At 42.0% G+C, this 26,474-nt stretch overlaps 1 protein-coding gene across 2 annotated transcripts in view; it reads left to right on the top strand.

The window, feature by feature from the left end:
- The window catches only part of INTS9 (integrator complex subunit 9), a 71,376-nt gene that overhangs the window by 24,663 nt on the left and 20,239 nt on the right, over positions 1–26,474 (top strand). For both annotated transcript variants that reach the window (XM_026715998.2, XM_087929927.1), the window contains 4 exons: positions 28–114; positions 10,431–10,551; positions 11,219–11,353; positions 19,160–19,271. In XM_026715998.2, the coding sequence (XP_026571783.1) occupies positions 28–114; positions 10,431–10,551; positions 11,219–11,353; positions 19,160–19,271 (455 nt within the window). The remainder of the gene's footprint in view (positions 1–27; positions 115–10,430; positions 10,552–11,218; positions 11,354–19,159; positions 19,272–26,474) is intronic.

Genomic DNA, 26,474 nt, shown 5'->3' with positions numbered 1-26,474 from the left:
TCTTCAGCTGCCCTTTTCTGTTTTCAGGCTCCTTATGGAGGAATTGGTCAACTTTATAGAGCGAGTGCCGAAGGCTCAGTCTGCCTCCTTGTGGAAGAATAAGGAGGTGCAGCGGTAAGTTCACTCGGCCACTTCCCCATCTTCCTCTTCCTCATCCTTTTGAAAAGTGTCTTTGAGAGCTCACTAATTCTTTTATAGTTCATTTCCTTATTCTATCCTTGGCCCTCCTGTGTTTGGCCATCATCAGGCAAGCTTATCTGGAAGAGGATTTCCCAAGACAGCAAAGAAAACTATGCCAGGCTATATAGGAGGGTGTTTCAATTTGAGGTGACTGAGGCAAGGGATCGGATTCTACCAGCGTAGGTAACATCGGCGGCTATACTGCAGATCTAGAATAAAACAAGGCATTGCTCTGTTGCCTGAAGGGTCAGGTTAAAGGTTAAAAAAGGCAAAGGTTAAAAAAAGGTAGCTCAAATGTTGCTTCAGCAAAAAAACCCAATATGTGCTGGGACCAAAGAAAAGGGCTTTGGGTCATTATTGTGGTTAGTTAGAAGACCCTTATATGCCTCCTATGCTATCAGTCAGCTTCAGGGCCAGAGGTGGCATTCAGCTTGTTCTGATCAGTTCTGGAGAACCGGGAGCAGAAATTTTGAGTAGTTTGGAGAACTGGCAAATGCCACCTCTGACTGGCCCCGCCCGCATCTCTTCTCTGCCTTCCGAGTCCCAGCTGATCGGCTGGGTCTTCTTTCGTTGCCCTGCACAGGAGAATGGAGCTGGAAAGCAGGTTAGTGGGGTGGGGAGGGAATGGGATTTAGCAGTAACCTTTCCCCAGGAGTGGAGAGGGAATGGAGACTTTGCAGTGTCCTTCCCCTGCCACGCCCACCAAGCACGCCACACCCACCAAGCCACGCCCACAGAACCGGTAGCAAAAAGTTTTGAATCCCACCACTGTTCATTCAGGGCCATTGTCTCCAGAGTTCCTTTCAGGGTGGAATTTTTGGGTCCAAAGAGAGCAGTGCAACCATCAGAACCTTCCGAAGGCAACAGACCGCTTGAACCCCTGGTTCTGCAGAAAGGGATTCATTTGGGTTTGTGCTGAAGGCAAATCTCCTTCCTCCTGCAGCATCTTTATTTATTAAATTTATATGCTGCCCTTTTCACTATTGAGCTATTTAAAGTGGCTCACAATGCCATAAATAACAGTATAAAACAATTACAAAGTTTAAAAGACTAAAACATGGGGCACTGGAAGTTAAAACATTAAAATTGACAACAGGGGGGTCCTTGGTGGTCTCTGAGCTTGCTTGTTTTCTTGCAGATGTTTCAACTCTGAGTTGCAAATATTCTCCTTTATTGAAAACAAAGTGAATAAAAAGAACCAGTGAATAGACTACTTTGAGGTGGGATCTTCTCCTAATCTACTAGTCACCTCCAAAATCAAATGATCCCATCAAGGCCCTAAGCCACTTGGCAGAGCCAGATTTTGGGGCCTTTCGGAAAGCCAAGAAGTTGGGGGTAGGCCTCACCTCAGGGGACATGATATTGCAATACAGAGCCATGCAGAACAGGCTCTTCTCCTGGAACCCACCAGTTGCAATTTCTTGGCTATTTGGGATCTGGAGCATGCCCCTTCTGCCGGAGAGAACGGGGCTGGCCAATGGACCCATGTCATAAAGGCTTTAAAGATAATAAGCAACACCTTGAATTGAACCTGGAAGAAAGCGGCAACCTGTGCAGTTCATGTAGCAGTGGTTTTACATGGGTCACTCTAGGGCAGTGGTGGCTAAACTTTTTGGGCTCCCATGCTGATAATTGCGCACGTGGTTGCCTACTCATCCTCATGTGCCATCACCCAGAAGGCAATGCGCGCAGCCCCTCATGCCTCCTGCACATGTGCATGCAATCTGTGCGACCCGCGCTGTACATGCATGACCCCCCCACGCATGCCGCATGCTTCTGCACATGCTCAAGTGTCTCCATGTCCCCACGCATGCACGCCAGATAACCAACAATCAGCTGTCAGGCGGGCGGCCCACGCACATGCACAGTAGACCTTTTCTGGGCGAGTACTCGCATCCTGGCAGTTATGGCTCTGCGTGTCACTTCCCGCGTGGGTGCCATTGGTTCACCACCACGACTCTAGGGGTCCCTAAGACTGTGCTGCTGCATGTATTGCCAACTGTAGCTTCAGAATACTCTTCAAGGGTAGGCCTATGTAGAATACATTGCAGTAGTCCAAGTGTGTGATGATCAGGATTGAGCTCAGGGTCTCACAGTTTAGAAAGGGCACAACTGGCGTACAATATGATCTTCTCCTCAGTATCCATATTCTCATTCTCAACATCCATAGTCTCATTCTCTCACACGTGGGATATCCATTATCACACCAGCTATTCCTATACAGGTAGTCCTTGACTTACAACAGTTCGCTTAGTGAATGTTTGAAGTTACAACATCATTGAAAAAAGGGACCAATGATCATTTTTCAGACTTACGTGACCATTGCAGCATCCCCGTAGTCACGTGACTTGCGTTCGGATGCTTGGCGACTGACTCATGTTTATAATAATTGCAGTGTCCTGGGGTCATGTGATCACCTTTTGTGATCTTCTGACAAGCCAATGGGGAAACCAGGTTCACTTAACTATGGTGTTACTCATTTAACAACTGCAGTGATTCACTTGTGGCAGGAAAAGTTGTACGAATGGGGCAAAACTCACTTCACACCTAGCAACAGAAATTTTGGGCTCAACTGTGGCCATCAATTGAGCACTACCTGCATTTAGTAATGACATTTTTGTCATGCCTTGGTTACTTAGTTTCTTCATGTTTGGATTACTGTGTATGGTTATCTTCAGAAACTTTAACCCGGTCAAGGATGTTACAAACTACGTTAATTAGGGTTTATTATAAGTAGCATGAAGGTCTCTTGTTAAAACAGTTATACTGATGCCTAATGAGTTTCCAGTTCAGCACTGTTCAAAAGGCTAATGTTAACTAAAGCTCTGTGCAGCTGTGGGTTGGGCTGCTGAAATATATCTTTCCTTTAGAAGCCTCCTCAAGCATTTTTTCAGAAAAGTTGTTTTCTGAATAAAAAAAATTGTTTCCATCAAAAAAAATGTACTTATACTGTGTACGCTTGGCAAAGATTGGTTTATATGGCAGCTTACATATTCTACCCTCAAAACAACATTATAGTGCACTGCATACCAGAACAGCTAGACAAAAGGACAGTTCCCCCCCGTGCCATCACTGCTAAACAACTAATTCCCACAACATTGTTGAACTATTTAGTAAGACTGTATTACTATTCTTCTTCTCATCTTTCCTATTATCTATCTTCTTTTTTACTTCTGACTATAACTTTGTTGCTTGTATATTTACTGATTATATTGTTTTATTTAGTTTCCTAGTACCATTTATGTTGATTCTTTAACTAAGTGTTGTATCTTATGATTTAGGATGAATGTATTTTTATGACTATGATCATGATTTATCACTTATAGCTTTTATATACAATGAGCAGGGCTGTCTTAACTCATGGGCCTGATGGGCACTTGCCTGTGGGCCCCACGAGCATAGGGGCCCCATACTAAGCTGTGTATGTTAACCCTTCAATGCACCTTGTATCATATAAATACAGCAACATATTTATTACATATTTATTTGTTGGAAGTGCCAATAAAATAAATATATGTTTAATTTTATCAACCATTTACATTTTTATTCATGTGAGTAGTTGTAGGGGCCCCAGTACACTGCTTTGCCCAGGGCCCATAATACTGTTAAGGCAGCCCTGACAATGAGAGCTTATGCACTGAAGACAAATTCCTTTGGCCATTCACACTTGGCCAATAAAGAATTCTATATGAATTAGCAGGATTCTGTCTTTAAAACGCCTCTCCTCCCCTCTCCTAGAAAAATGGAGGGCTTAAAACCAGAAGCCCCTCACCCCATTGTATACTGTACAGCAGCCCTTTCCACAACTTCAGATCAAGTAGATCAACTGAAGGCATTGCTATTGTGTTTCTCCAACAATACGCCACCCCCCAATAGGAAGACCCAGCATGTTTTCTACGCATAAAATGAAGTTAAGCCCCTCCCCCCAAATTTAGGCCTAGTTTAAAACATGCAAAATTGGGGGGGGAGGCAGGGGGGAACTTGCCATTAGGAGTGCCCCATGGGCAGCTACGCCTCATCATCAGCTGCTCCTAATACCATGGTGGAGCATGGAGGGCTCCCTTACCCCTCCCTTACCCGGGTCAGCAGGAGGGCGACGTTGGCGTGGATGTCCAGCAGTGTTCCAGCCGCTTCTCAGGCCTCTGTAGCTTCCACAGTTCCTACCAGTGCTGGCACGTCTCTCGCCAGCACCATCTCCAACAACAGTGTCTGAGTCGCTCCTGCTTTTCCCCCGTCCCTGTAACAACAGGAAAAAAAAAACATTTTGAGGTACCTGGGAGTGCCGCATGCTGCGTTTTGGTTTAATCCCGAGCGGCTGCATTCCAAGTGCCAAGGCTGAGGTGCAGCTGTTCCTCTCTCACCAGCGCCATCTCCAATAACAGTGGCGGCAACAGCGGGAACCGTGGAAGCATTTCAGCCGTTTCTCGGGTGGGGGAGCCGCCTCTGTAACTTCCACAGTTCCCGCCGCTGCTGCCACTGTTATTGGAGACGGCGCTGGCGAGAGAGGGACAGCTGTAGCTCGGCCTGGGTGCTTGGAATGCAGGAACGGGCTGCACACTGGGACTTTTGCAAACTCCTGCAGAGCCCAAGGCTGGAGCACCAAGGGTAGCAGCAGCAGCAGAGACGTTCGCTCGGCTCTTCTCATGCCCACCCAGCCGCTCGGGTTTAAACCAAAACGCAGCGTGCGGCACTCCCAGGTACCTCAAAATCTTTTTTTTCCTGTTGTTATGGGGACGGGGGGAAAGCGGGAGCAACTCAGACACTGTTGTTGGAGACAGCGCTAGTGCGCGGGGGGGAGGAGAGAAATTAATTCACCCTCCGAAAAGACGTCCTAGCTGTTTTTTCAGGGCTCAAAAAAAATATAAGTCCCGGCCTTATTTTGTGAGAAACACGGTAGCTAAAATCCTTTATTTACTCTGCTGGTGTAATGTCTCAGGATTGGATTGTTATTCTTTGAATTAGGATTAATTAGCATAATGCTGACATTCAGCTTTTATTGCATGCCTTGTGCTGGTTCTGTGTTGCTTAATGGTACCGTGTGAAACTAAACGTACATTGACTTCAACAGTATGCTGAGAACGTGGCACCTTGTACATGTCACCAGTGACTTCGGAAACTAAACAGTGTCAGTGCCCATAAATCAGCAGGAATTTCCCTGCAGTCTTGTTCTCAGAATTGTTTTTGTCAATGGCAACCATGAGTAGGCTTAGTCTTATTGTGTGTTACTGTCTGTGACCATACTAGAACCTCTTTCCTGAGGGCAATGATGTCTATAAAATACAACCTTAACATGTTGTTCTTTTTGTTTTCAGTTAGTTGTGGTGACTGTGCTAGGCTGCCATACTCTCTGGCTCTCATAACTGTCAAGAGTGTTTATTGCAAGATGAGGTGCAGCTTAGCTGCTTCAGTCCTAAATAGGCTGCATACAATTGAGTTGCTATCTTTATTGGTAAAGCTATAAGCTTTGGAGTTCTTGGGAAAAATGCTTTGCAGAAAAATATACTAAGTGCACCGGAATAGTTTATGTTTCCACCCCATTACTCTGTGCAACATGAGCCAACTGCTGACAGCATCAAACCCCATAGAGGCTTTGTAAATCAAATGGTGTCATAATGGATTATAATAAAGGTAATGCTTTTCACTCCCCTTCTTCAATAATGGCACATTCTCTATAAATGTTGGAGAGATTTGTTGGAAAGCCAAAGGGGACACATTGGGATGTTACTTAAGTGCAGGATTGGTCACTTGACTAGCCACACACAAGGAATTATATCAGTGGAAAAAGTTCATCAGGAAGACGAGCCCTGGTGGCACGGTAGTTAGAATGCAGTATTGCAGGCTAATTCTGCCCATTGTCTGGAGTTTGATCCTGTCAGTTCAAGGTTGACTGAGTCTTCCATCTTTCCGAGCTCATAAAATGATGTTGTTGGGGTCAGTATGCTGACTCTGTAAACGGTTTAGACAGTGCTGTATGGAGTGGTATATAGGTCTAAGTGCTATTGCTGTTGTTTTTTCCCTGCAAAGAAAGTCTAGACCGTTTGAAAGGCAAGTAAAGGGAAAATAGGAAATGGACATTGGATGATAGAACCGGAAGATATTTTCTTGGGATCTGAACTAAAGCAACAGAAAGAAAGCTGAATGGTAACAAGTAACAAATTTCTGTAACTCAGTCAGAATTCTTAGGATAATCTTCTGTCCCTTCTGAAGATGTTGGTCTCCCATCAATGTTAAATGGTACTGTCATATTTCTATCCTCAGATAGTCCTAAAATTGAAAAATTTTCATGGAGACTCTAATCAATATCCAACAGGAATTGAGAAATTTGAATACCAGAGTCAGTTGCATAATTAACCCTTATTATATTATTATGTGATGTTATAATCCTTTGGTGAAACACCAACTCTCTTCATGAAAAGATACTGCTGCCTTCAATGTGGTGTCCAAAGTCTTGATTTGTAAGCTCCACTTAACCAGGTATGACTTAATTTTACCAAATAAGAACACACCAAATATGTGACAGGAGTCTAGTTCCCGTGAGATTTTAGACAAGGCAGAATACTGTTGAGGTGGTGAAATTAGAGCAGAGTACTTGGTGAGGCAAGAATCAGCAATTCCCAGGCAAGAATGAACTTCTATATCAAAATTGAGTAGATACTTCTCAATTTCAAAGCTGTTGAATGTATATGCCATGAATCTTGACACAGATTACCCTGCATCTTTTACTGAGTCATGTTGGAGCCTGCTTAATCCCCTGGTCTATACAACGAATATCTGCCTATGTACGTGGTGTGCAGAAATTTCATTGCCATCACCTATCTTGAAGGGAACATCTCATTTGGAGTTCTCCCACCTTACTCTAGTGGGTAGAGAGTTGGGGCTCTCAAATCCTGTATTTCTGGCAAAGAAAAGAATAAATATCTTTCTCCAAACGACACCAACTAGAATCAGCCCCAGAGAAAGGAAAAAGCACCACTGTAAAATGATGTCCCCAAACCACAGAATCAGCTCAGAACAATAATGTATTGAAAGGAGCACAATGGATACCTACCCCCATCCCAACTCTGTCACAGCTCTAAAACTAAAAGCATGACCAAAGCTGTCGCTATATTAAATCCTTGCCTAAAACGTGACTGAAATTAGAATTAAAAATGAGTACAATGAAAATACTTAATAATATGCAATTATCCAATGTTACTTATTTCTTGAGATGATTTGATGTCTAAAACTAAAATCCCCTCAGTGCTCCAGCAAAGAAGTAACCTTAACAAGTCACTTCAAAAGCAGTTCTCAAAAGTCATAAAGTGGAGCATAAGGTCCATGAAGCAATTTTCACAGTGGATGGAAATAAACATTGGAATCCCCCAAAGATTTCCATTTTTAACTGGTTCATAAATCCTTTGGAATTAGGAAAGAAATAATTACGCGGCTAAGTCTGTTGGTATCAGCATAGCATTTATAATTATGTAACCTCACCGCCAGAGAAGAGCTTCATTCAAATTTCCAGATGACAAGTAATCCAGATTTTTCTGTAAATAGCAAATGAATTTATCTGTAATGCTATGCTTAAAATGCTAGATATAATGTTTTTTGTGTGCGTTTGAAAAAGTCTTTCTATTCCTTAGGTTTCTGTTATTAATCAGAAGAGGACGAAATGTTCCTTGCTTTCTGTTGGGATATATTGGAATGTCAGTTTGCATACTGTGTGCACAGGCAATCTTGGCAGAAGCCATCATTAATGCTTCCTGTGGTGTCTTAAATTATAGGAAGAAGGTCATTGACCCAACAGCTTCCCCAATAAATTAAGTTCTTTTAAATAAGCAAATTGTCAAAACTTGACCAATTTCCATAAATCATTGGAAATGAGCTGGAATGGGCTTTTGATTTAGTATCTGTTTAATATACAAAATAAGGACCCTATCCTTCTTCCACTCTTTGGCAGCTTTCACTGCATTCCTGCCTGGTTTCCTAGTATGGCAAGAGATTTATGTCCCAGGAGATAACCATTCTTTTTATGTGCTACAAATGCTGTCATTTGCTGTTTCTTGTATGTTTTCCTCTCACTTTCCCAGTATTTTTAATCATTGGCTTTTCCAGGGAGCGAAATAGTCATCATAATAACAGAATTCACAGAATTGTGGTTCCCCTCCAGGTGTCTTATGGGTGTCATTACCTTCTAGATAAGTTTGACCACAATTCCAGGTGGCAGGAATTGGAGGGTTTACAGACTCAGATAGGTTGGAGGGCTCCCAGTTGCAGAAAGGCATGCTGCCGCTACTTTCTTCTCTCTTTTCCATTTCTCTGAAGCAGGGGTTGCCAACCTTTTGGACGTCAGGGACCACCAAACTCATAATTTTAAATCCTAGGGACCACTAACCGGTTTTATGGGCGTGGCCTAATTTGTGGGTGTGGCTTGGCGATCATGTGACTGACTGGGCATGGCTTGTATGTAAATATTATAAATATTTATATAACTATTGAATTTTTTTATAAAAAGAGCAACTTTTACCCAAAATCAGGCAAAGCAGGCAGGCAGATTGAGTTGCTCACAGAATCACAGATTCATTCAGAGATCTATCTGCCATTGGCTAGCTCAGTTTGTCACATAAAATTTGCTTGCCATGAGTCTGCACTGAATAATAGAACCTTCAGTCCTAAAGACCAGCTAGAAACCAGGAAATCCAACCATTTCCTGCTTCCTAGCTAATCTAAATCTCCCGGCACGGCAGAATAGCTGATGGTTGGAAAAATAGCAATTTAGCAGGCAAGTTTGCTGGGTAAGGAGTGAGTGGGTGCAGAGGGTTCCTGCGGGCCATGTGGGCAGTGCAGCCTTGTGTTTCTGTGCAGCCTGGATTAATTGCTTTGGGGGGGGGGTGCTCTGGGGGTGAGATTTCTCTGTGGCCCACCAAAATTTTCTTGTGGCCCCCCAGTGGGCCACGGTCCACCGGTTGGCGACTGCTGCTCCAAAGGAACCATTTGGCAGGTAGATGTGGCAGCGCAAAGTGCACAGATTAGAACAAGCTGGTGATCAAAGCATTGGACTATAGCCCCTCCAGCACTATTTTCTGGTGTGTTCTAAGAAAGACTGGAAACAGTATACCAAATCCTATTCCAGTCAGGCTGCCTAGAAAATTACTGTAAATAGCTGAAAGAGTTCTCAGTTGAAAGCACTGAGACCTCCAACAGGGGCATGTTTCTTTGTGTAAAATGCCTGCTTAGTGTAACTGATGTTTTTTCTGCTAGTTAGTGCAGAAATCACCAATCTTCCTGGTAGGCCCATCAAGATTTTGGAGAGTGGAGCAGCTGTCAAAGAGAGCAGATCTATCTATTCACATGGCCAATCATAAACACTCATTTGCAAAAGGCCAAGCAGGAAGCTTAAAGAATAAAAATATAGCCAGGAACATAACTCATCAGCAAACCATTTTATTTCAAAAACTACCTGTAGGCTAATCAAGATTGAAGGTTCTCTCTGATATGAAGGATACAGTAACTAGATTGGTTTCAATGAGATCGCTATAGGTTTATAATATCAGAAGATGGGGTTTGGCAGTGCCAGTCCACTTCAGCTATGTACCTTAAAGGTAAAGGTTCCCTTCGCACATACATGCTAGTCGTTTCCAGCTCTAGGGGGCGGTGCTCATCTCTGTTACAAAGCCGAAGAGCCAGCGCTGTTCGAAGATGTCTCCGTGGTTATGTAGCCAGCCTGACTAAACGCACGGAACGCTGTTACCTTCCCACCAAAGTGGTCCCTGTTTTTCTACTTGCATTTTTACATGCTTCCAAATTGCTAGGTTGGCAGAAGCTGGAGCAAGTAACGAGAGCTCACTCCGTTACGTGGTGCTAGGGATTCGAACCGCTGAACTTCCGACCTTTCAGATCACAAGCTCAGCATCTTAGCCACTGAGCCACCACGTCCCTTTATGGACCTTGGATCAACCCTAATCTTGCTGTTTGAGATGAAGCTATTCCATCTTACAGGGCATTGAGATGACAGCAGCGGGGTGAAAGCGATGGCTAATCTTTGAATTTCTCAAAAATAGAACGTGCTAGAGAGATACAAAGACTAGGCTCTCACCTCATTTCATTAGATGTAAGTTGGCACAAGTTGAGAATCAAGGTGCTTGCTAAAGTGCTCTTCTTCAACCCATTCTTTTCTCTCCTTTTGATATCTGGAATTTTAGCAGATGAGTCCAGAATTTTATTACACTGGCAAAGCAAGACCTAATTCTCTAAATGTGCCTCTATTCCAGGATGCTTCCTGCACCCCTGAAAGATGCTGTCGAAGTTGCAACATGGAGAAGATGCTACAATATGCAGGAAGTTAACTCTGCACTCAGTAAGATCCAGCTGGTGGGATATTCCCAGAAAATTGTGAGTTTCTCTAATAAAAGGATTTGGAGAGGAAATCTGTACCTGTCTTCTTTCCTCCTGTATCTATTTTATCACAGGATAGTTATCTGTTATCTGTATTAAAATCTGAATGAAATAAAAACCTGTCATACCCATAGATTCCTTCTTCCTGCTCAAAGCTTCCAAGTTTATCTGGGAAGCAATTCCACACAAACCTTCTCGGTTATGCCTGTGTATCCATTCTTGTGTATCCATGTGGATGCCAGCCATAGATGTTCTATTTGTATAGTCTTTTAAAAGAACTTCATTTTTTTGCTGATGCTTTTCACGTTTGTGTGTTTTTCTGCATCCCTTCTAAAAAATAATTTTCATATCACTGCCTTAAATATAAGCATTGAATTAATTGTAGAAAGAAAGAGAAAGCAGCTTTAAATATAGATATAAGAAGATATAAGTCCAAAATCCTGTTCTCACAGCAATCCAACCAACGTTTCTAGGAAAATCAGAAGCAGATAATAGTTCCTAAGCATTCTCCAGTTCTTGGTTATTCACCATTTGTTTACCTTCGAACATGGAGATCAGCTCAGTGAGCTAATAATCTCACTATAAGAACAGCACATGTGGAAATTGATTTTCTGGGATAGTTTCATTCAGAATTCAATTGTTTCCTTCTCCCTTCCTCCTGCAGGAGCTTTTTGGTGCAGTACAGGTCTCTCCTCTCAGTTCTGGATATGCACTGGGCAGCTCCAATTGGATCATCCAGTCACATTATGAGAAGGTTTCCTATGTCTCAGGATCCTCACTCCTGACAACTCATCCACAGGTACCACATCTTTGAAGAGTGTGGTGGTGACATTCCTCTTTTTCAGTGGTTTGTGTTGATTGGATTTAAATAGTAGGCATATGGCAATTCCCCTATTTTCCTACCTGTGGGGCAATATTCTGCATGGATTGGAGAAGCTCAGCTTGCTTGGGGTTGACATTGCTGGAAGGATTCTAGCCCCGTTCTTTGCGTTCTTCGTCATTGATTATCTATTTTCATAGGTGCAGCCCTGGATTCCATCAATTTCACTTTTACCCTGACTGTAGTCCCTTGCTTTGTTCAATCAGGTTAAGAGCCTATAAAAATGGGTGCAAGAGTTAGATTTGAGGACCCTGGATCCAGTCCCTGGACCCCTCCAATCCTGTTGGCTCCTATCACCCTGCTATCTTATTTGATCGTTATATAAGGGTTATCACACACAATACCTTTTCAATATCCTAAATCAGGTTCAGTTTATGGAGAGGGAGACGGCCATTTTGATTTCTGCATGGATTTATGCAGAATTTATGCTGCTGCTTTCTTGAACTGCAGCCATCAGCATACTGAACAAATAATTATCAAGAATCTCCAATCACCTGCATGAGTTTCTGATGAAGTGCAGAGATCTGCAGTAGGAAGAAAAATGGAAGACAAGGAAGTCCTACTCTACAAAGGGAACTCCAATTAGAATCCAAACCTGGATAGATACAGTGAGGTTATGTATCTCTTCAGCAATGGAAACTCTTTGGTTGAAGAGGGAATGAAAGGAGCAACTCCTTGCTATCATTTTAAGTATCCTTCTAATCCAGGGGTTCCCAACCTTTTCTAGACCCCGCACTCCTGGAACACTCCTGATATATTCTCACGCCCCTTATAAAAATAAATAATTATATGCATATAATTATACATTTACACTATAATTTTGAAACTTTTAAACCCACGTTTTTGCACTCCCTAGAATATGGTCCCACACCCTCAGGGTGTGCGAGCACCCCAGGTTGGGAATTCATTGATTATGAAAGGGGCATATGGCCTGAATAAGGAGTGAAAGTTTTTATATACTGTACAGTAGATCTGCTTTGATATATATACAATACATAAAGCCTTTGCTTTTCCCATAAATTGAGAGACGCCCCTCACTTTCTGTACATAAACGCCTCATTCAAAATTCAGATGAATCAAAAGTTAAAATCAGGTTGTTGTAGACATAACCCTCTAGTAGGCTTAACAAGAGTTGTGGCAAAGGAGAATGAATGCCTTGCCACGATATGCCAAAGGATGACCTATACACTAAATTGTACTAAGGAATCAGCAATAAGATGTATTTGCTCCTTATGCTTTTACATCAAGAAAATTCAATTATAAGCTCCTTTCATATTCTAAGGGGGAATGCTCCTTATTTAAAGCTATGGAAAAGAAAATCTGTATGTCCAACATAGCTTAGTTTGATTTCAAAAGAGGAATTTCTGCTAAGATGGATTGCTAAAAAGGGGATAGAAAAAGGAAGCAAAGGCTTCCTAAATTACTTAACAGTTGCTTAAAACTGTGACAATAAAAATTCATTTAAAAATATTCTACAGGCCAGAAAAGACATTAAGTATACTTACCAAGAACTTTCAGGAAAGTTTTTTGGGGGGAAATGGTGTCCTTCAGAAAACAAAGTTATTCCCAGACAAGAAGTACTAAAAGGAATGTAAACAATGCTGTGAGACAATGAGGCAGGTGCTTGGTGTTGGGAAGTGTGATGTTAATAATGTTAGGACCAACTGGTAAACATTTATTTTAGAATATCACAAATAAGCAACTGGCAAGGTATAGTACCAAAAAGAAAAATAGCCTAGCAAGGAAACTGAATTAATTATTTGCTTTTGTCTTCATTGTAGAAGAAAAATATAAGGTAAATATATCTGTCTTAACTAATGTTTTTAGGAGGCGTGTCTGAGGAGCAAAGCAAATATTTAGGAACAAGGTAGAAAATTCTAAATCAGTGTTTTTTGAACTTGGCATCTTTAGGATATGTAGACTTCAACTCCCAGAATTCCCCAGTAGGCTGGTTGGAGAATTCTGGGAGTTGAAATCCGCACATCTTAAAAGTTGCCTTGTTTGAAAACACTGGTTAGGCCATATTCACAGACTGAAATCAATATCAAACTAAATAGTATCCATCCAAGAACTCAAATATACAGTGGCTGATCTTTTAAAACAAGAACACATGACATTTTCCTGGTGTTAGCATCTGAATAAGAAAACTGGGAAATGATTGGTTTAAAACCCTTTTTAAAGTCTTGGGAATTCAAAGCAATTACAAGTTAGCTTATCAATTCTGAATAAATTGCAGGCAGGCAAATTTTGACTCAATGTTTTAGAAAAAACTCTAAAAATATGTCTGGCAGCGGAAGAGACCCTTTGAAAAATATATGCAGAGGATTTCTTTCATTTGGAGGCAAGCATATAGAGGGTAAGGAGTGGTTTGTTAGGAATTCCATTCTGGTGTCCTGTGTTGAGCAGACAATTGGTTGCTCTTTGCCTTACAGTTGGGAAATGCTGGTAGTGTAAGTAGTTTTGTTATATCTGACCTTGCTGCTCCGTATGAGCCTTCAAGGCAACTTGTAAAATGACAATAATTCAAGGACATGAATTGAAACAAATGCATGTACAGGTAATCCTCAACTTACAACCACAATTGAACCCAAAATTCAATTTCAATTCAGTTTATTATGGTCATAGACCAGAGACCAGAACAAATAAAAACACTCAGTAAATATACAATTAAAAATTCTAGTGTAAAATAAATAACTACTAAAATCTGTGATAAAATCCAGTCTGACAGTTAATTATACATGGTCTAACTCTACTAAAATTGCAATCCATAAACTGGGTGGCCCGTTGTCAGTTTAATACTAAAAGGAATAAGCAGTGCAAAGGGTTTGCCACATTTGTTGTATAAAATAACTATGGTGGATTAGACACGTGTTTCCAGCGAATCTCCAGTGCTGCTGCGCAGAATCTAGCCACCTGCGGTGTAGTTATGGACTGTTCATCCTTAAGCAGCCACTGGAGATAAACAGTGTTGAAAACAGTCAGGATACCGAGCAATTGTTGGCAGAATATGTTTTTTCCTAATCTCTGTGTAAAAGTAACATCGAAGGACTATGTGACCCACAGTCTCCACCTCTCCCGAGCCACAGGAAGACTCTGTTCCTATGGTGTCATATTTAGCATCTACATAAAAGCTTTTGCAACTAATATCTCCCCAATTAACCAGTTCCCATACCAGCTATGGCTGGAGCTGAGGTGCATGAGGTCCAGCCATAACTAAAACATTTTACTGCTAACACATAATCACAACACACTTCACTATCCAGAAACTGCAGCCCCTGGGAGACAAGCAGTGTCGAAACAGTCAGGATATGTAGCAATTATTGGAAGGATACGTTTTTTTTCCAAATCTCTCTGTAAAAGGAACATCAAAGGACTATGCACCCAAAATTTATGTTGTTAAGTGAGAAATTTGTTAAGTGAGTTTTGCCCCATTTTATGATTTTTCTTGCCACATTTGTTAAGCAAATCACTGCAACTGTTAAATTAATAATATGGTTGTTAAGTGAATCTGGTTTTCCCCATTGACTTTGCTCATCAGAAGGTTGCAAAAGGGACCACCTGATTCCGGGACATTGCAACTGTCATAAATGTGCATCAGTTATCAAGCATCCAAACGCAAATCACATGACCGTGGGGGTGTTACATGTTTCAGTGATGTTGTAATGTTGAACGGTCACTAAATGAACTGTTGTAAGTGGAGGACTACCTGTATTAAAATAAACATGATGCATGCTGAGGCTGGAACAAGAAAATATCCCAACTTTACTTATGCTGTGGAGATTTTATGAGCTGGTAGCGACTGTACTGAAGGATTCCTAAGGTTGCGGTGGCCAAATGGACTTCATGTGTGTCTCCTGTTGGAGGGGGGGTGGAATCATCCATGTTGGAAATGATTAGGAATAGAATCAAAACTAAGGCTGCTACTGCCAACTTTCCTCTATGTGATCACAGCTAGAATAGTTTTCACAGTTCTAATCACTGCATTTGAGAAAGGATATTTAGAGCTGGTAAAGATGCAGAAAAGAGCAACACAAATAACTAAGAAGTAAAGCAAAAATTGGAAATCTTCTCTTTTAGATGTTTTGGATTACAGTTGCCATATTCTTCAATCACTAGCTGCGGTGACCAGGGTTGACATGGAGTTGTAGACTCAAATGCCTACAGACATCAGATTGTCCATGCTTGCTGCAAGCTAATGTTTTTAATGTGTATTATATGCTTATTGCTAGGCACTATAAATGAGTCATACAGTAACAATCTAACATGGTTTACTGTAAGCCTCCTACTTATTGTTAGCTTCTCTGTTTAAATGTTAAAGATTTCCCTGTCCTCAGGTATTTAAAAAAAAGGGGGATTGAATGCAGCATATTTTCCAACAAGACTGATGCCAGGCTTCATTGATATCACTGTTGGAAATATCCTTTTTTGAAAGGATGATAGCCAAATTTGTCATTGCCTTATATGACTTTCAAGAGAAATAAAGCAATGTTAGGAGACTCTAACCATATACTGCCTTTGAAAAAACAAGCCTGAGACAAACTCTGTCAAATTGCGGCAGAATACAAAGTGCAAAGTATTTGAATACTCCTCCCCCTTGGGGTCCTTCCTCCCCCACCCCAAGCATTCTATATCAGTACCCCGGGATCTCATTGGACTGTTCAGAATTCTTGTAGGATTTTCTTCTGAAACTTGTTGCATCTTCCCAATATGGAATTTAACAGAATAGGAGAGTTGGAGGGGACCTTGGAGGTCTTCCAGTCCAACCCCCTGCTCAAGCAGGAACCCCTATACCAGGGGTCACAAACCTTTCAGACCTCAGAGACCACCAAACTCATAATTTTAAATCATACGGACCACTAATATGAATTTTGACTGATGGTGGCTTGTTGGTGGGAAAGTCAGTCCCATATTCCAGAAGTAGTCACAGGACTGGCCCTTTGGTCATCCCAGAGCAGCTGCTCCTCCACCCAGGTGCGCCGGCCTGCCAGGGACTGGAGGAGCTGCTCCGGGATGATCAAAGGGCCAGTCTTGTGACTACTGCAGCTCTGGAATATGGGACCGACTTTCCCACTAATGTCAGCAAGCCACCCCGGGATGGATTTCTGTCCCCCGCCGTTAGTCTTACCTTCCAGTTCCGACTTGCGTGGCTCTACTCAAGGTAAGATTTGCGCTTGGCTGAAGGGTGGGAGCCAGTGGGTGGGTGGGCCATGTGGGCAACACAGCCTTATGTTTCCGCGCAGCCTGGATTAATTGTTTTTGGGGGGAGTACTTGGGGACGATAACATTTCTCTGTGGACCACTGAAATTTTCTTGCGGACCACCAGTGGTCCCTCGCCCACCAGTTGGTGACCACTGCCCTATACCATTTCAGACAAATGGCTGTCCAATCACTTCTTAAAAGCCTCTAGTGATGGAGCACCCACAACTTCTGAAGGCAAGACTATTTAAATTTGCAAGTGACCTCTCTCAGTCCTGGGACTCTGGAGTTCCTGGAAATGTTCTCATATGTCTTGTGCATGGGGTTGAAAGGAGAAGAAGTCTTTTTGGTCTACCCTAAGCAAATGGCACTTGCAGCTTGAATTTCACAAGAATTATAGCTAAATAGACAAAAGTATACTGTAGAATCATATTCCCGAGAAGACTGTTGACTTCAGCTTTCTGGGAGCATCAAGATGCTCACTGTTTGATAGGCTGATCAATTTTGAGCCCTTCCTATCAGAAAGTTTTATCTTGCTTCAGAATGACTGAAACTCGTAAGATGTTTTCTGGTTGAAATTTGAAACGAGCAGTTTCTACAAGGACACTTTGCCTCAATACAACTCCCAGCAACAATAACTTATGAAAATTGACTCTTGACTTAGAAAGCAAAATTGGAGCTGATAATGGCAGGGGAAGGAGTTAGGGCAGCCCAGAAGATTTGTCAAAAGTCTTTTAAAGTATATTATTTTGAAGGTTGACTCCGGGAATCAATAGTAGCACCTTGGGTCAATAGAAGATGAAATTATGACTATTGAATCCTGCATGACCATTATGTGTATTTCCCACAGCCAATTCAATGATACTTTTACTGGTTTATTGGCATTTTCATTTGACAAGCATCCCATGGCTACTGCATTTTGTTGTGTGTTAGTTTTTAGAAAGTGGCTCTTAAGTACTTTTTGTCCATCCACTATGTCGCACTGTTTGTTTATTGTTGGCTTTTGCCCAACCTTCCATCATTGGGACAGAGATACCTTTTGAAACAGCATAGACAGAATTATCCAGGAGACATTTGTCAGCATTTAAGAACCACATATACTGGCAAGGTATATATAGGCAGGAGGCTAGTTGTTGCTGGCAGCTGCAATAAATAGTTGGTATCTTACATCCAGTTTGTTCCTCAAAGCCAAGACAAGGTAGAGGTATATCTGAGAAGATTAAAAAAAATATTAGTTCCTAAGATACACTCAACAAGAAGAGTTGTAACTAAACATCACATCTATATGACACATATTTCTTGGACTCTGGTTCCTTATCATGTGCTTTGTTATTTGGAGTTGAAAATACATTTTTTGTATGTGTATAGTCAACTAGCTCAATATATTTGCAAGACAGAAGTTCATTGTCAACTTCAAAACTAGCAAATCCAGAGTCTACAATGTCTTTAGGATAACTATAAGGTGTATTGGCATTTGAGTAGCATGTACGGAACTGCCCTTTAAAATGGGGATAGAGCCAGGCAATTAGTAAATGTAAATGTAATGAAAAGTGAATATGATTGCTTTGCTGCCTTTAATAATTTCTCTTTTCTATAATTCAATCAATATATAATTCAGCATTAGCTTTTGGACGAACTCTGAGGCTGCATGCAAATCTGCTTGGTGAAGTTGTAGAACTCTCTACTAAAGGGTGATCTTTTGTAAACTCCCTGAAGCCACCACAAATAAGGCACATCTTATAACGTACTTGCCTAACTATTGCTTCTCATGAAATATTTGTAGGGTGGCCTATCCCCAATAGTTTTTGTTTGTTCTACAGATGTGGCTGTCAACCCTGAAGCTGGCCTGACCAAAGCCATTTTGAGGCTTCAGTGTTCCCACACTAGAGCTGAGGGATAAGGACGGGGAGAATAAAAATAACTGGGGTTTTGTAGCCAAACCAAACTACTTTCTCTTGGGAACCAAGGACATTCCCACAGGTGGAGTGATGTTACCAGGCAACCGGATGATGCCTTGATTGGACCATGTGTCTGATTGTTTGGGAAAGGGGAAAAACTTTTAATTAAGGTGAAAACTGCAGGAACATTTAGAGCCAGTTTTCACCAGCCTGTGCCAATACAATGTGTCCAATAAAACTATTCTTTGAGGAACCCACCTGCCTCAGAGTTTTGTTTGCTGTGGGCGTATTACTTGGAACCCTGACAGTGGCAAAGTGCTTTTGGGTCACTTTGGTGGAACAACCTGATGAAACCTCCCCCCCACCCTCCAAGATTTGGATGATTCTGACCCCATTAGCCTTCTGGAAGACTATGGCCTCAATCATTGGGGCCTTGATGCTTATATAGGATGATGTATGTATATAGCAAGTATATGTTATTAGAGCAATTTTCAAGGGCCCTTGTTAGGTTTTCTTTAATGAATTCTATTTGTTTATTGTGTTTCTATGGTTTTTTCTTTACCTTCTGCTTAAGGTGGACAGCACTGTCCATTTATTAAACAAATGATTTTTCTCAAATTCGCCTTTCAGCCCATGGACCAGGCTTCTCTTAAGAACAGTGATGTTCTTATCCTGACTGGACTCACCCAGATTCCCACAGCTAATCCGGATGGAATGGTGGGCGAATTTTGCAGTAACCTTGGTAAGTGGCTGGGCAGTGGTTTTGCCTGCTTTGTAATCTGACTTGGGAAATCTATGCAGGATGTGGGAAATAGCTCTAAGGCTCAATTTAATCAATCCAAGTGACTGCTTTTTCTCCTCCTTCTGTGTCATAACATCAGCAGTTCAGATAGTATTTTTCCAGGTTGTCTTTCTCTCTCACACAAATATATTTAGCGAGAAATGCAAATTGTACTTTGTTTGGAGGGGGGAACTATTTTGGAACAGATCTGGCATAATGAGATTAAGTTATTTGCTCCTGTTCATTCCCTGCTAAATAGTAGCAACATTGCTGCCAAATAAGTTCTGTTTTGAATGCAGCTCTGAGGAGAATCTCCCAATCTTACTCTATCTTCTGTTTGGCTAACTTAGAACCCATTTGCATTCTTTGGAAACATTATTTCCCTTTTCCATTTATCCCCTTTCCTACACTTGATCACTGAACACTCTGCAGGAGCAAAAGGGGACATGACCCTAAATCCAGAAAGACGGGCTGCCTTTGATTAACATTGGCCATGTGTCCACAGTTCTAGAGGCTGGTCTTCATGCAGCATCTCTGCATGATATGGGACCGATTTCTGTTCTCTTCCCCAGAACTTCAGCCTTAAAAGCAAGAAATGTGGGAGGCTGTAATTTAATAGTGGACTTCACAGTTTGCATGGAAAATGTCCCAGATTCAGTTAAGACTGAGGGCAATGATCTAAAATGGTATTGGGAAAACTGCCAACGTAGAAAGTGCTAAGCTAGATGGATCAGGGATTTGGCTTTATAAAAATTCAGCATCCCGATTTGTAAGTCTGCATGTGAATTTGTCTTCTGGTTTAATTGCTACACAGTCTTTTGTCTCTCTGCTATAGGAAAAGATGGAGAAAGGTTTAGTGGTTTTTGATTACTTTGTACTTAAAAAAAAAAACCTCGCTGCAAAATCCTAGCAGTTCATATTTCTGCAGTAACCAGACAGATGTCTCTGGGAAACTGATAAGCAGGATAACACAGTATCACCCTCTATTTTGCTGTCTTTGATTCAAAAGCACAAGTCTCCTGCCATCTTTTTGCTAGCATGCTGGCTAAGGAATTCTGGGAGTTGAAGTCCCAGAAGTTCTTAACAGTTGCCAAGATGGAAAAACACTGTTCTAGGAGGATGCTATTCCAGTGGTCAAGTATCATGACAAAAGTCCTGCTTCTTAGGCTCCATCAGATGGCATTGTTAGATTGAGGGAAACACAGTATGAATCCACTTTATCAGATCTTAGGGGACAGTCAATAACAATGACAGAAAGGCTGGTTCTCAGCTATCCAGGCCTTGTGCCACGAAACATTTTTGGGGTGACAACTAAAGTTGTAGCCAGAAACTCAAAGAGGTTCAATACCAAGGCACAACTCTAATGCCCACACTGGTGCTCTTCTGGGTTAGGTGGGTAGAGGGTAGAGGACATTGCAGTAATTTGCATGCAAGGTGACAAGGCATGAGTGACCACGAGAAGGGGCAGTTGCTCCAAATCTGCCCTTGATACATTATTACAGGGTTCCCCAACCACCAGGCCCCGGACCAGTACCAGTCTGTGGATCATTTTGTACCAGGCCGCAAAGAATGAAAGTAGGGCCTACTTTGCTTGGGTGCCACCATCTTGTTTCAACGGCACTTGAGAAAGTGCTTCCGGGTGAGCTTGTCGGTTGTCGGTTGGAAAGCGGCATTTGAGTGCTGAAGGAATCCTCGCGCCTTTGTTTTGTCGAAGGGGGGGCAGCTTCGAACAAAGAGCCATCCCGATGGCGGTGGAGTCTCGTGTTACTCAGGAGGAGATTAAGAAAGAGTCCGAAAAGCCCATCGACCGCGAGAAGGTACAAAGGAGGAGTTGAAGGTGGTGGGGAGAAGCGGGGGACGGCTGGCTGGCCGGTCGCTCGGCTCGCCTTGCCTTGGTCATGCATGCTGATGCCGGTACCGGTCCGTGGATCATTTTGTACTGGGCCGCAAAGAATGAATAATCGTGAAACTGGTCCCTGGTACAAAAAAGGTTGGGGACCACTGCATTATTACTCCCAAGAATATGCTGAGGATAGCACTTCAGAATGCTTCCAATGCACTCAGGCAACTCATTTCCCATCCTTACTTTTTTCTGAAAAGTTCAAGGTTTGGGGAAGGAGATGGAATTTCACATGCTAGCAACTTTCCAGAAGAGCTGATTATGTTTGATACATACAGGGAAGAGGAAGGAGAAGGGAAGGGAAAAGGAAGGGAAGGGAGGTGAGGGGAAGGGAGGAGAGGGGAAGGGAAAGGAAGGGAGGAGAGCGGAAGAGTTGTTAGTGGGTAGAGAACTGGTAGTTGCAGTGGATTATTCCTGTATGAACTCCCAGCACGCAACAACGGAGGGACTTTGGTAGCCTTAGGGGAGGAAGCTTTTTCAAGAGCATATTTCCCTACTAGAATTTGGGTTGGTTTCTCATGTTAGGGTTTGGTTTTTATTTCTGCTATTATTCTCACCCTCTCCCATTATGATTTAGGACATAAAAATAGGTATAGGTAGCTGTAAAATTTGGATGGAAGCAGCAGGATACACTAAAGGAGACTGTCCAGGATAAAATGTTTGGTGAAGCAAAGTAATCTGTTCTTCCCTAGTGAGGAAAGGGAGCTGTAATTGAACCAGAATGGAAAATGTGTGAATCTCATCATTTCAATTCTATTAAAACATTCTTAAGTCTATTTTAGAGTTTGTCCTTGGATTTTATATGTTTATGCATATGAAGGTATGTATGTATTTTAATTACAATTTAATTAATTAATACCATATTTCTCATAATGGTATTATTATGCACAACATACATAGTCCAGACTGGCTTTTCTTTATTTAAGCAATGGCTTTTGAGTAATTGTTTTTATTATGGACCCTTGTCTCCATTTACATAAAGAAATTGTATTCTCTGTTGATTGTTAACAACCTTTGGCAAGGACAACCAAACTTATCAACAATTCCCTATAATTTCCATTTATAAAATTGGTATGGACTTCATTTATTTTCTTTCTTTTTTTCCCTCTCTCTCTCTCTCTCTCTCTTGGTTTATAGATAGGTATCACCGCAGCTGTGATTACAAATTTAGAATTCGCTAGCAAATTAATTTTCACTGTCGACAAAACTGATAATTGTTGAGCTGTACAATGTCACGGGTGCAAACAGTATAATTTCCCAGCTTGCCTGAAATAGTCCATGTGGTTGGGAGGGGAGAAGCATTTTACTTGCCCAGTTTTCTGGCCTGTTTTATCAAACGGTGTCACAGCAACTTGCAAGAAAATAAAGTTACTAAAATAATAACAAATATAATTAGATCTTCTAAGTGGGAAGCGTTATGAAATATATTTTTTTTGTTTAGGATGCCAATCCTACTTAGATCTGGTGTGATTCTGTTCACTTTCACTTTGTCTGTTGACTTTTAATTGTAATTGTTGTTATTATGCCACCTTATACAACTCCAGGTGATATCTACATGATACTTCTCCCTCCTATTTTCTGCCCTACCACTGGGAGATGAATTGGGCTGAGGGGTGAAATTCAAAATTTTTCCCTACCGGCTCTGTGGGCGTGGCTTGGTGGGCGTAGCTTGGTGGGACTCAGTCTCTAAAAGGAAGAAGGCGGGTGGGTGTGGGCAGGGCCAACCGATTCACATCGTCCCTACCACCTCTCCCAAGGTGATGTGAGGTTGTTGAATTTCACCCCTGGTCCCAACTCACTCAGCCAGCTCTATTTAAATCGGAACTAGAATTCACAGTCTCCTGGTTTCTAGTCCAGCACCTTTACCACTACACCAAACTGTTGTAGTTCCAGTTCCCAGTTCAGCTCCGCTCTGAAAGGACTGAATAAGCTCTGCACTATCCTGGTCCTCTACGCATGTTGTGAGATGTCTATGGAGATTCTCAGTCATCCAGGTCATGGTTGTCCCAAAGGTGCTTTTTTCAAGAGGCAACTGGACTGGTTTCGCTTCTTGTCCAAGAAGCTTTTTTAGTTCTGACTGGATGGTGGGGAATGGATGGATTTATATTCCTTACAGACAGCTGGACATTTGCATTCTTCTAGAGAGTCGTTGAGGCCATTTGGAGGAATGGAAATCCTTCCATTCCCCATCATCCAGTCAGAGCTGAAGAAGCTTCTTGGATGAGAAGTGAAACGTCTTCAAAGAACAACAAGAAAGTCCAGTTTCCTCTTGCAACAAAGCACCTTTGGGATGTTCTCAGATGCGTTCCTGTGATTGGATTCCTTATAGAGAGTCGTGTATTTCAGGTATCCTTTACCCTATAATGCATAGGTGTGCATTGGATTACTTTCCTCATTTGTCTGCTTCTCATCCAAGATGTTCCTTGCTTTTTGATTGGTCCATGGTTGTAATCAGGATTATGTTGTCTTCTATAGAATTTTGACACCATCTATCAACTCATTTGCAGTTACATTTTTCGGAGCATCTTGTCCCAACGTAGCCCTATCAAACCCAACAATGTTCTCAGTCGAGCTCATGGGCAATGATGATGACAGTCTAAAGGAGCCCTTGGCTCTACCTTCCTGCTAGCTATGAGAATTATTTCATTCCAGGAACCTCACAACCCTTTCCTTTATATGAGTTACTAATTATTTTACATGTTTGGGCTGCAGTTGCTGGAAAGCCAGCGTGATGACACTTGCACAGTTTAATCCGCCCTACAGTTTTTGTCCTTTGAAGGATATCTATGTACATGTGTGCACATATACGTGTGCCTCTACTTGTACTGTTCCAGTACCAGGACCTGTTTCCTGGCTTGTGTTTCTTTTAGTCAAAATAGCTTTCTGGAACTCTGCTGCCCTCTCCTGGCAAGATATTTTATTATGGGCTTTAAGGCAGAGGGTCTTGTTGCAAGCGCTGCGTAAGGATGAGTTTATTAGCCTAAAAGGGATGTAACGCTAAAGTCTTTTCATACCAGGTGAGTCAGAAGTGAAGAAAATAAATAGAATGCCATTAAACACTTAGTACTTTTTTTAAAAAAGCTAGACTTTTAAGCAGGGGTGCAAAGGAATCATTTCACTTTGGCTACTTTACTGGCATTTTTTAAAATCTCCAAATATTCAATGAACTTGAAAAATTATGTGTAGGATGATAGAATCAAAGGAAAATGTCTCAGCAAGATCAGTCCTAACCCTGCTTTTCTTTGGCTTCTCTCTCTTTATTGAACAGAGAACTTTCTTTGCTTCAGTCTTGTTCTTCTTTGCTTCCTCCTCTTTTCTCCCTGGCTGATTTCTTCCCTCGCTCCCTTTGACCGGCAGAGATATTTTGCTTGCTTGCTGTCTTTCCCAGCAGAGAGCATTTCTTTAAGTTATTTCATGTGCGTCTCTCAAGCAGTCCCAGGATCTCATCCCATGTTCCCTGTCCAAGCCTTAGGTATGTCTAGTCTATTGAAAAGAAGGACTAAGCGTGATATGATAGCAGTCTTCCGGGATTTGAGGGGCTGTCACAGAGAAGACAGCTCAACCTATTCTCCAAAGTGCCTGAGAGCAGGACAAAAGGTAAAGGTAAAAGATCGTTAAAGAGAGATCCAACCTAGAACTAAGGAGAACTTTCCTGATAGTGAAAACAATTAATTAGGGGAATGGCTTACCTCCAAAAGATGTTGGTGCTCCATCATTGAAGGCTTTGGAGAACAGACTGGACAACCATTTGTCTGGAACATTATACCGTCTCTTGCTTGAACAGGCGGTTGGACTGCAAGATTTCCAAGGTCTCTTCCAATCCTATTATTCTATGTTTCTCCCTCCCATTGGCCAGAGAGCCCAGGGCCACCTGTATAGCTGTGCCATGGAGGACAAGATCAGGCAAGGATTTTTGAAATGCGAAAGGTTTCAGACCCTGACTATGTGGCCCAGCGAACCAGGATGTTGTGGTTCGCCGGCAGCCTGTGTAGACGGCAGCAGAATCGGACAGTGAGGAAGAACAGGGACCATTCTGGGAATCTGGGGAGGACTCAGATGAGGGTCCTGCATCCAGCACAGAGATGGGGCCAGGACCATCTGGGAGTTATGTGCTGACTCCGGAGCCTCCAGAATCTGGCAGCAACAAGGCAGAGGAACAAGGGGAGCCTATTCCCAGTGCACTTTTGCACAGAGCTGTCAGATGGCAAGAGCTGCTAAGACAAAATGGGCAACTCGGGAGTAAGGCTTGGAGGTGAGTGCCCCTCTCATAAGGTATAAAGGAAGTGCAAAGGTGGAGAAACCTTTGCAGGAAGGAAAGTCATTCGCTCTGTTCAGATTAAACCTTGAAGCTCTATTTCATTTGGCTTTTTACAGTTAATTTGGCACTTTAGTTGTCAGCAGCAAATCAAAGGAGATAAAAGTGGGTGCTTATCTCAAGAAATTGTTTGGGACTCATTACAGGCTGGGAATGAACATAATTCCCAGCATTGAAATAAAACAAGAGTTGTTTGGACAAAGTGTGTGCTTAATTATGGTCTCATGAAGCCTCAGTCAGATCACAGGAGACCTCTGGGTTTGGACTGAGTTGAGCCACCATCACATTTCTTTCTAGCTCCTGGAGTGCTTCTCATGACTTAACCTCTGTGTCTATGTAGTGCTTTGTGCCTGCTATTGCTGGGCATTTCCTTAATTCCTACGAAGTGTTTTTGAAGCCATAGAAACAGATTTAGAGGCCTCTGTGCAGTGCACCAACCAAAAATTTGAGATCCCTGCATTAAGTTATGTGATGGCTTTGCTGGTACATAGATACACATAACAATTGCTTTACTTACAATTAGACTGCAAACCTCCAGAAGATTAATTTGCCACCTTGTGGTCATTTAGATTTTTGCAGCCCAGACATGTCATTCCTAAAACTCTTACGTGAATTGCTATATGAATGGTCACACATAATGTTATATATAAGTAATCCTTAACTTACAACCAGTTGCTTAGCAACTGCTTGAAGTTACGATGGACACTCTCCCTAAAAGAACACATTCCAAAGTTCCAACAGCCCCCTCCCAGTCATATAACCATATTTCAAGTGCTTAGTAACCAGCCCACATTGACCACCATTTGTAGCATCCTACGGTTATATCACCATGATTTACGTCATTTTTTGCCAAAAAAATCAAGTTGTATGCAAACATGCCTCATTTATTCCTTATCTAAGAAATAAACCAGAGACAGAGACAAGGATGAAGCCAGAAATGGAAGCCAAA

The sequence above is a fragment of the Pseudonaja textilis genome, chromosome 1 (assembly GCF_049901715.1).
Source record: "Pseudonaja textilis isolate UNSWEBS1 chromosome 1, rPseTex1.2, whole genome shotgun sequence".
Classification (NCBI taxonomy): domain Eukaryota; kingdom Metazoa; phylum Chordata; class Lepidosauria; order Squamata; family Elapidae; genus Pseudonaja; species Pseudonaja textilis.
This window is presented reverse-complemented; position numbering and strand designations above follow the sequence as displayed.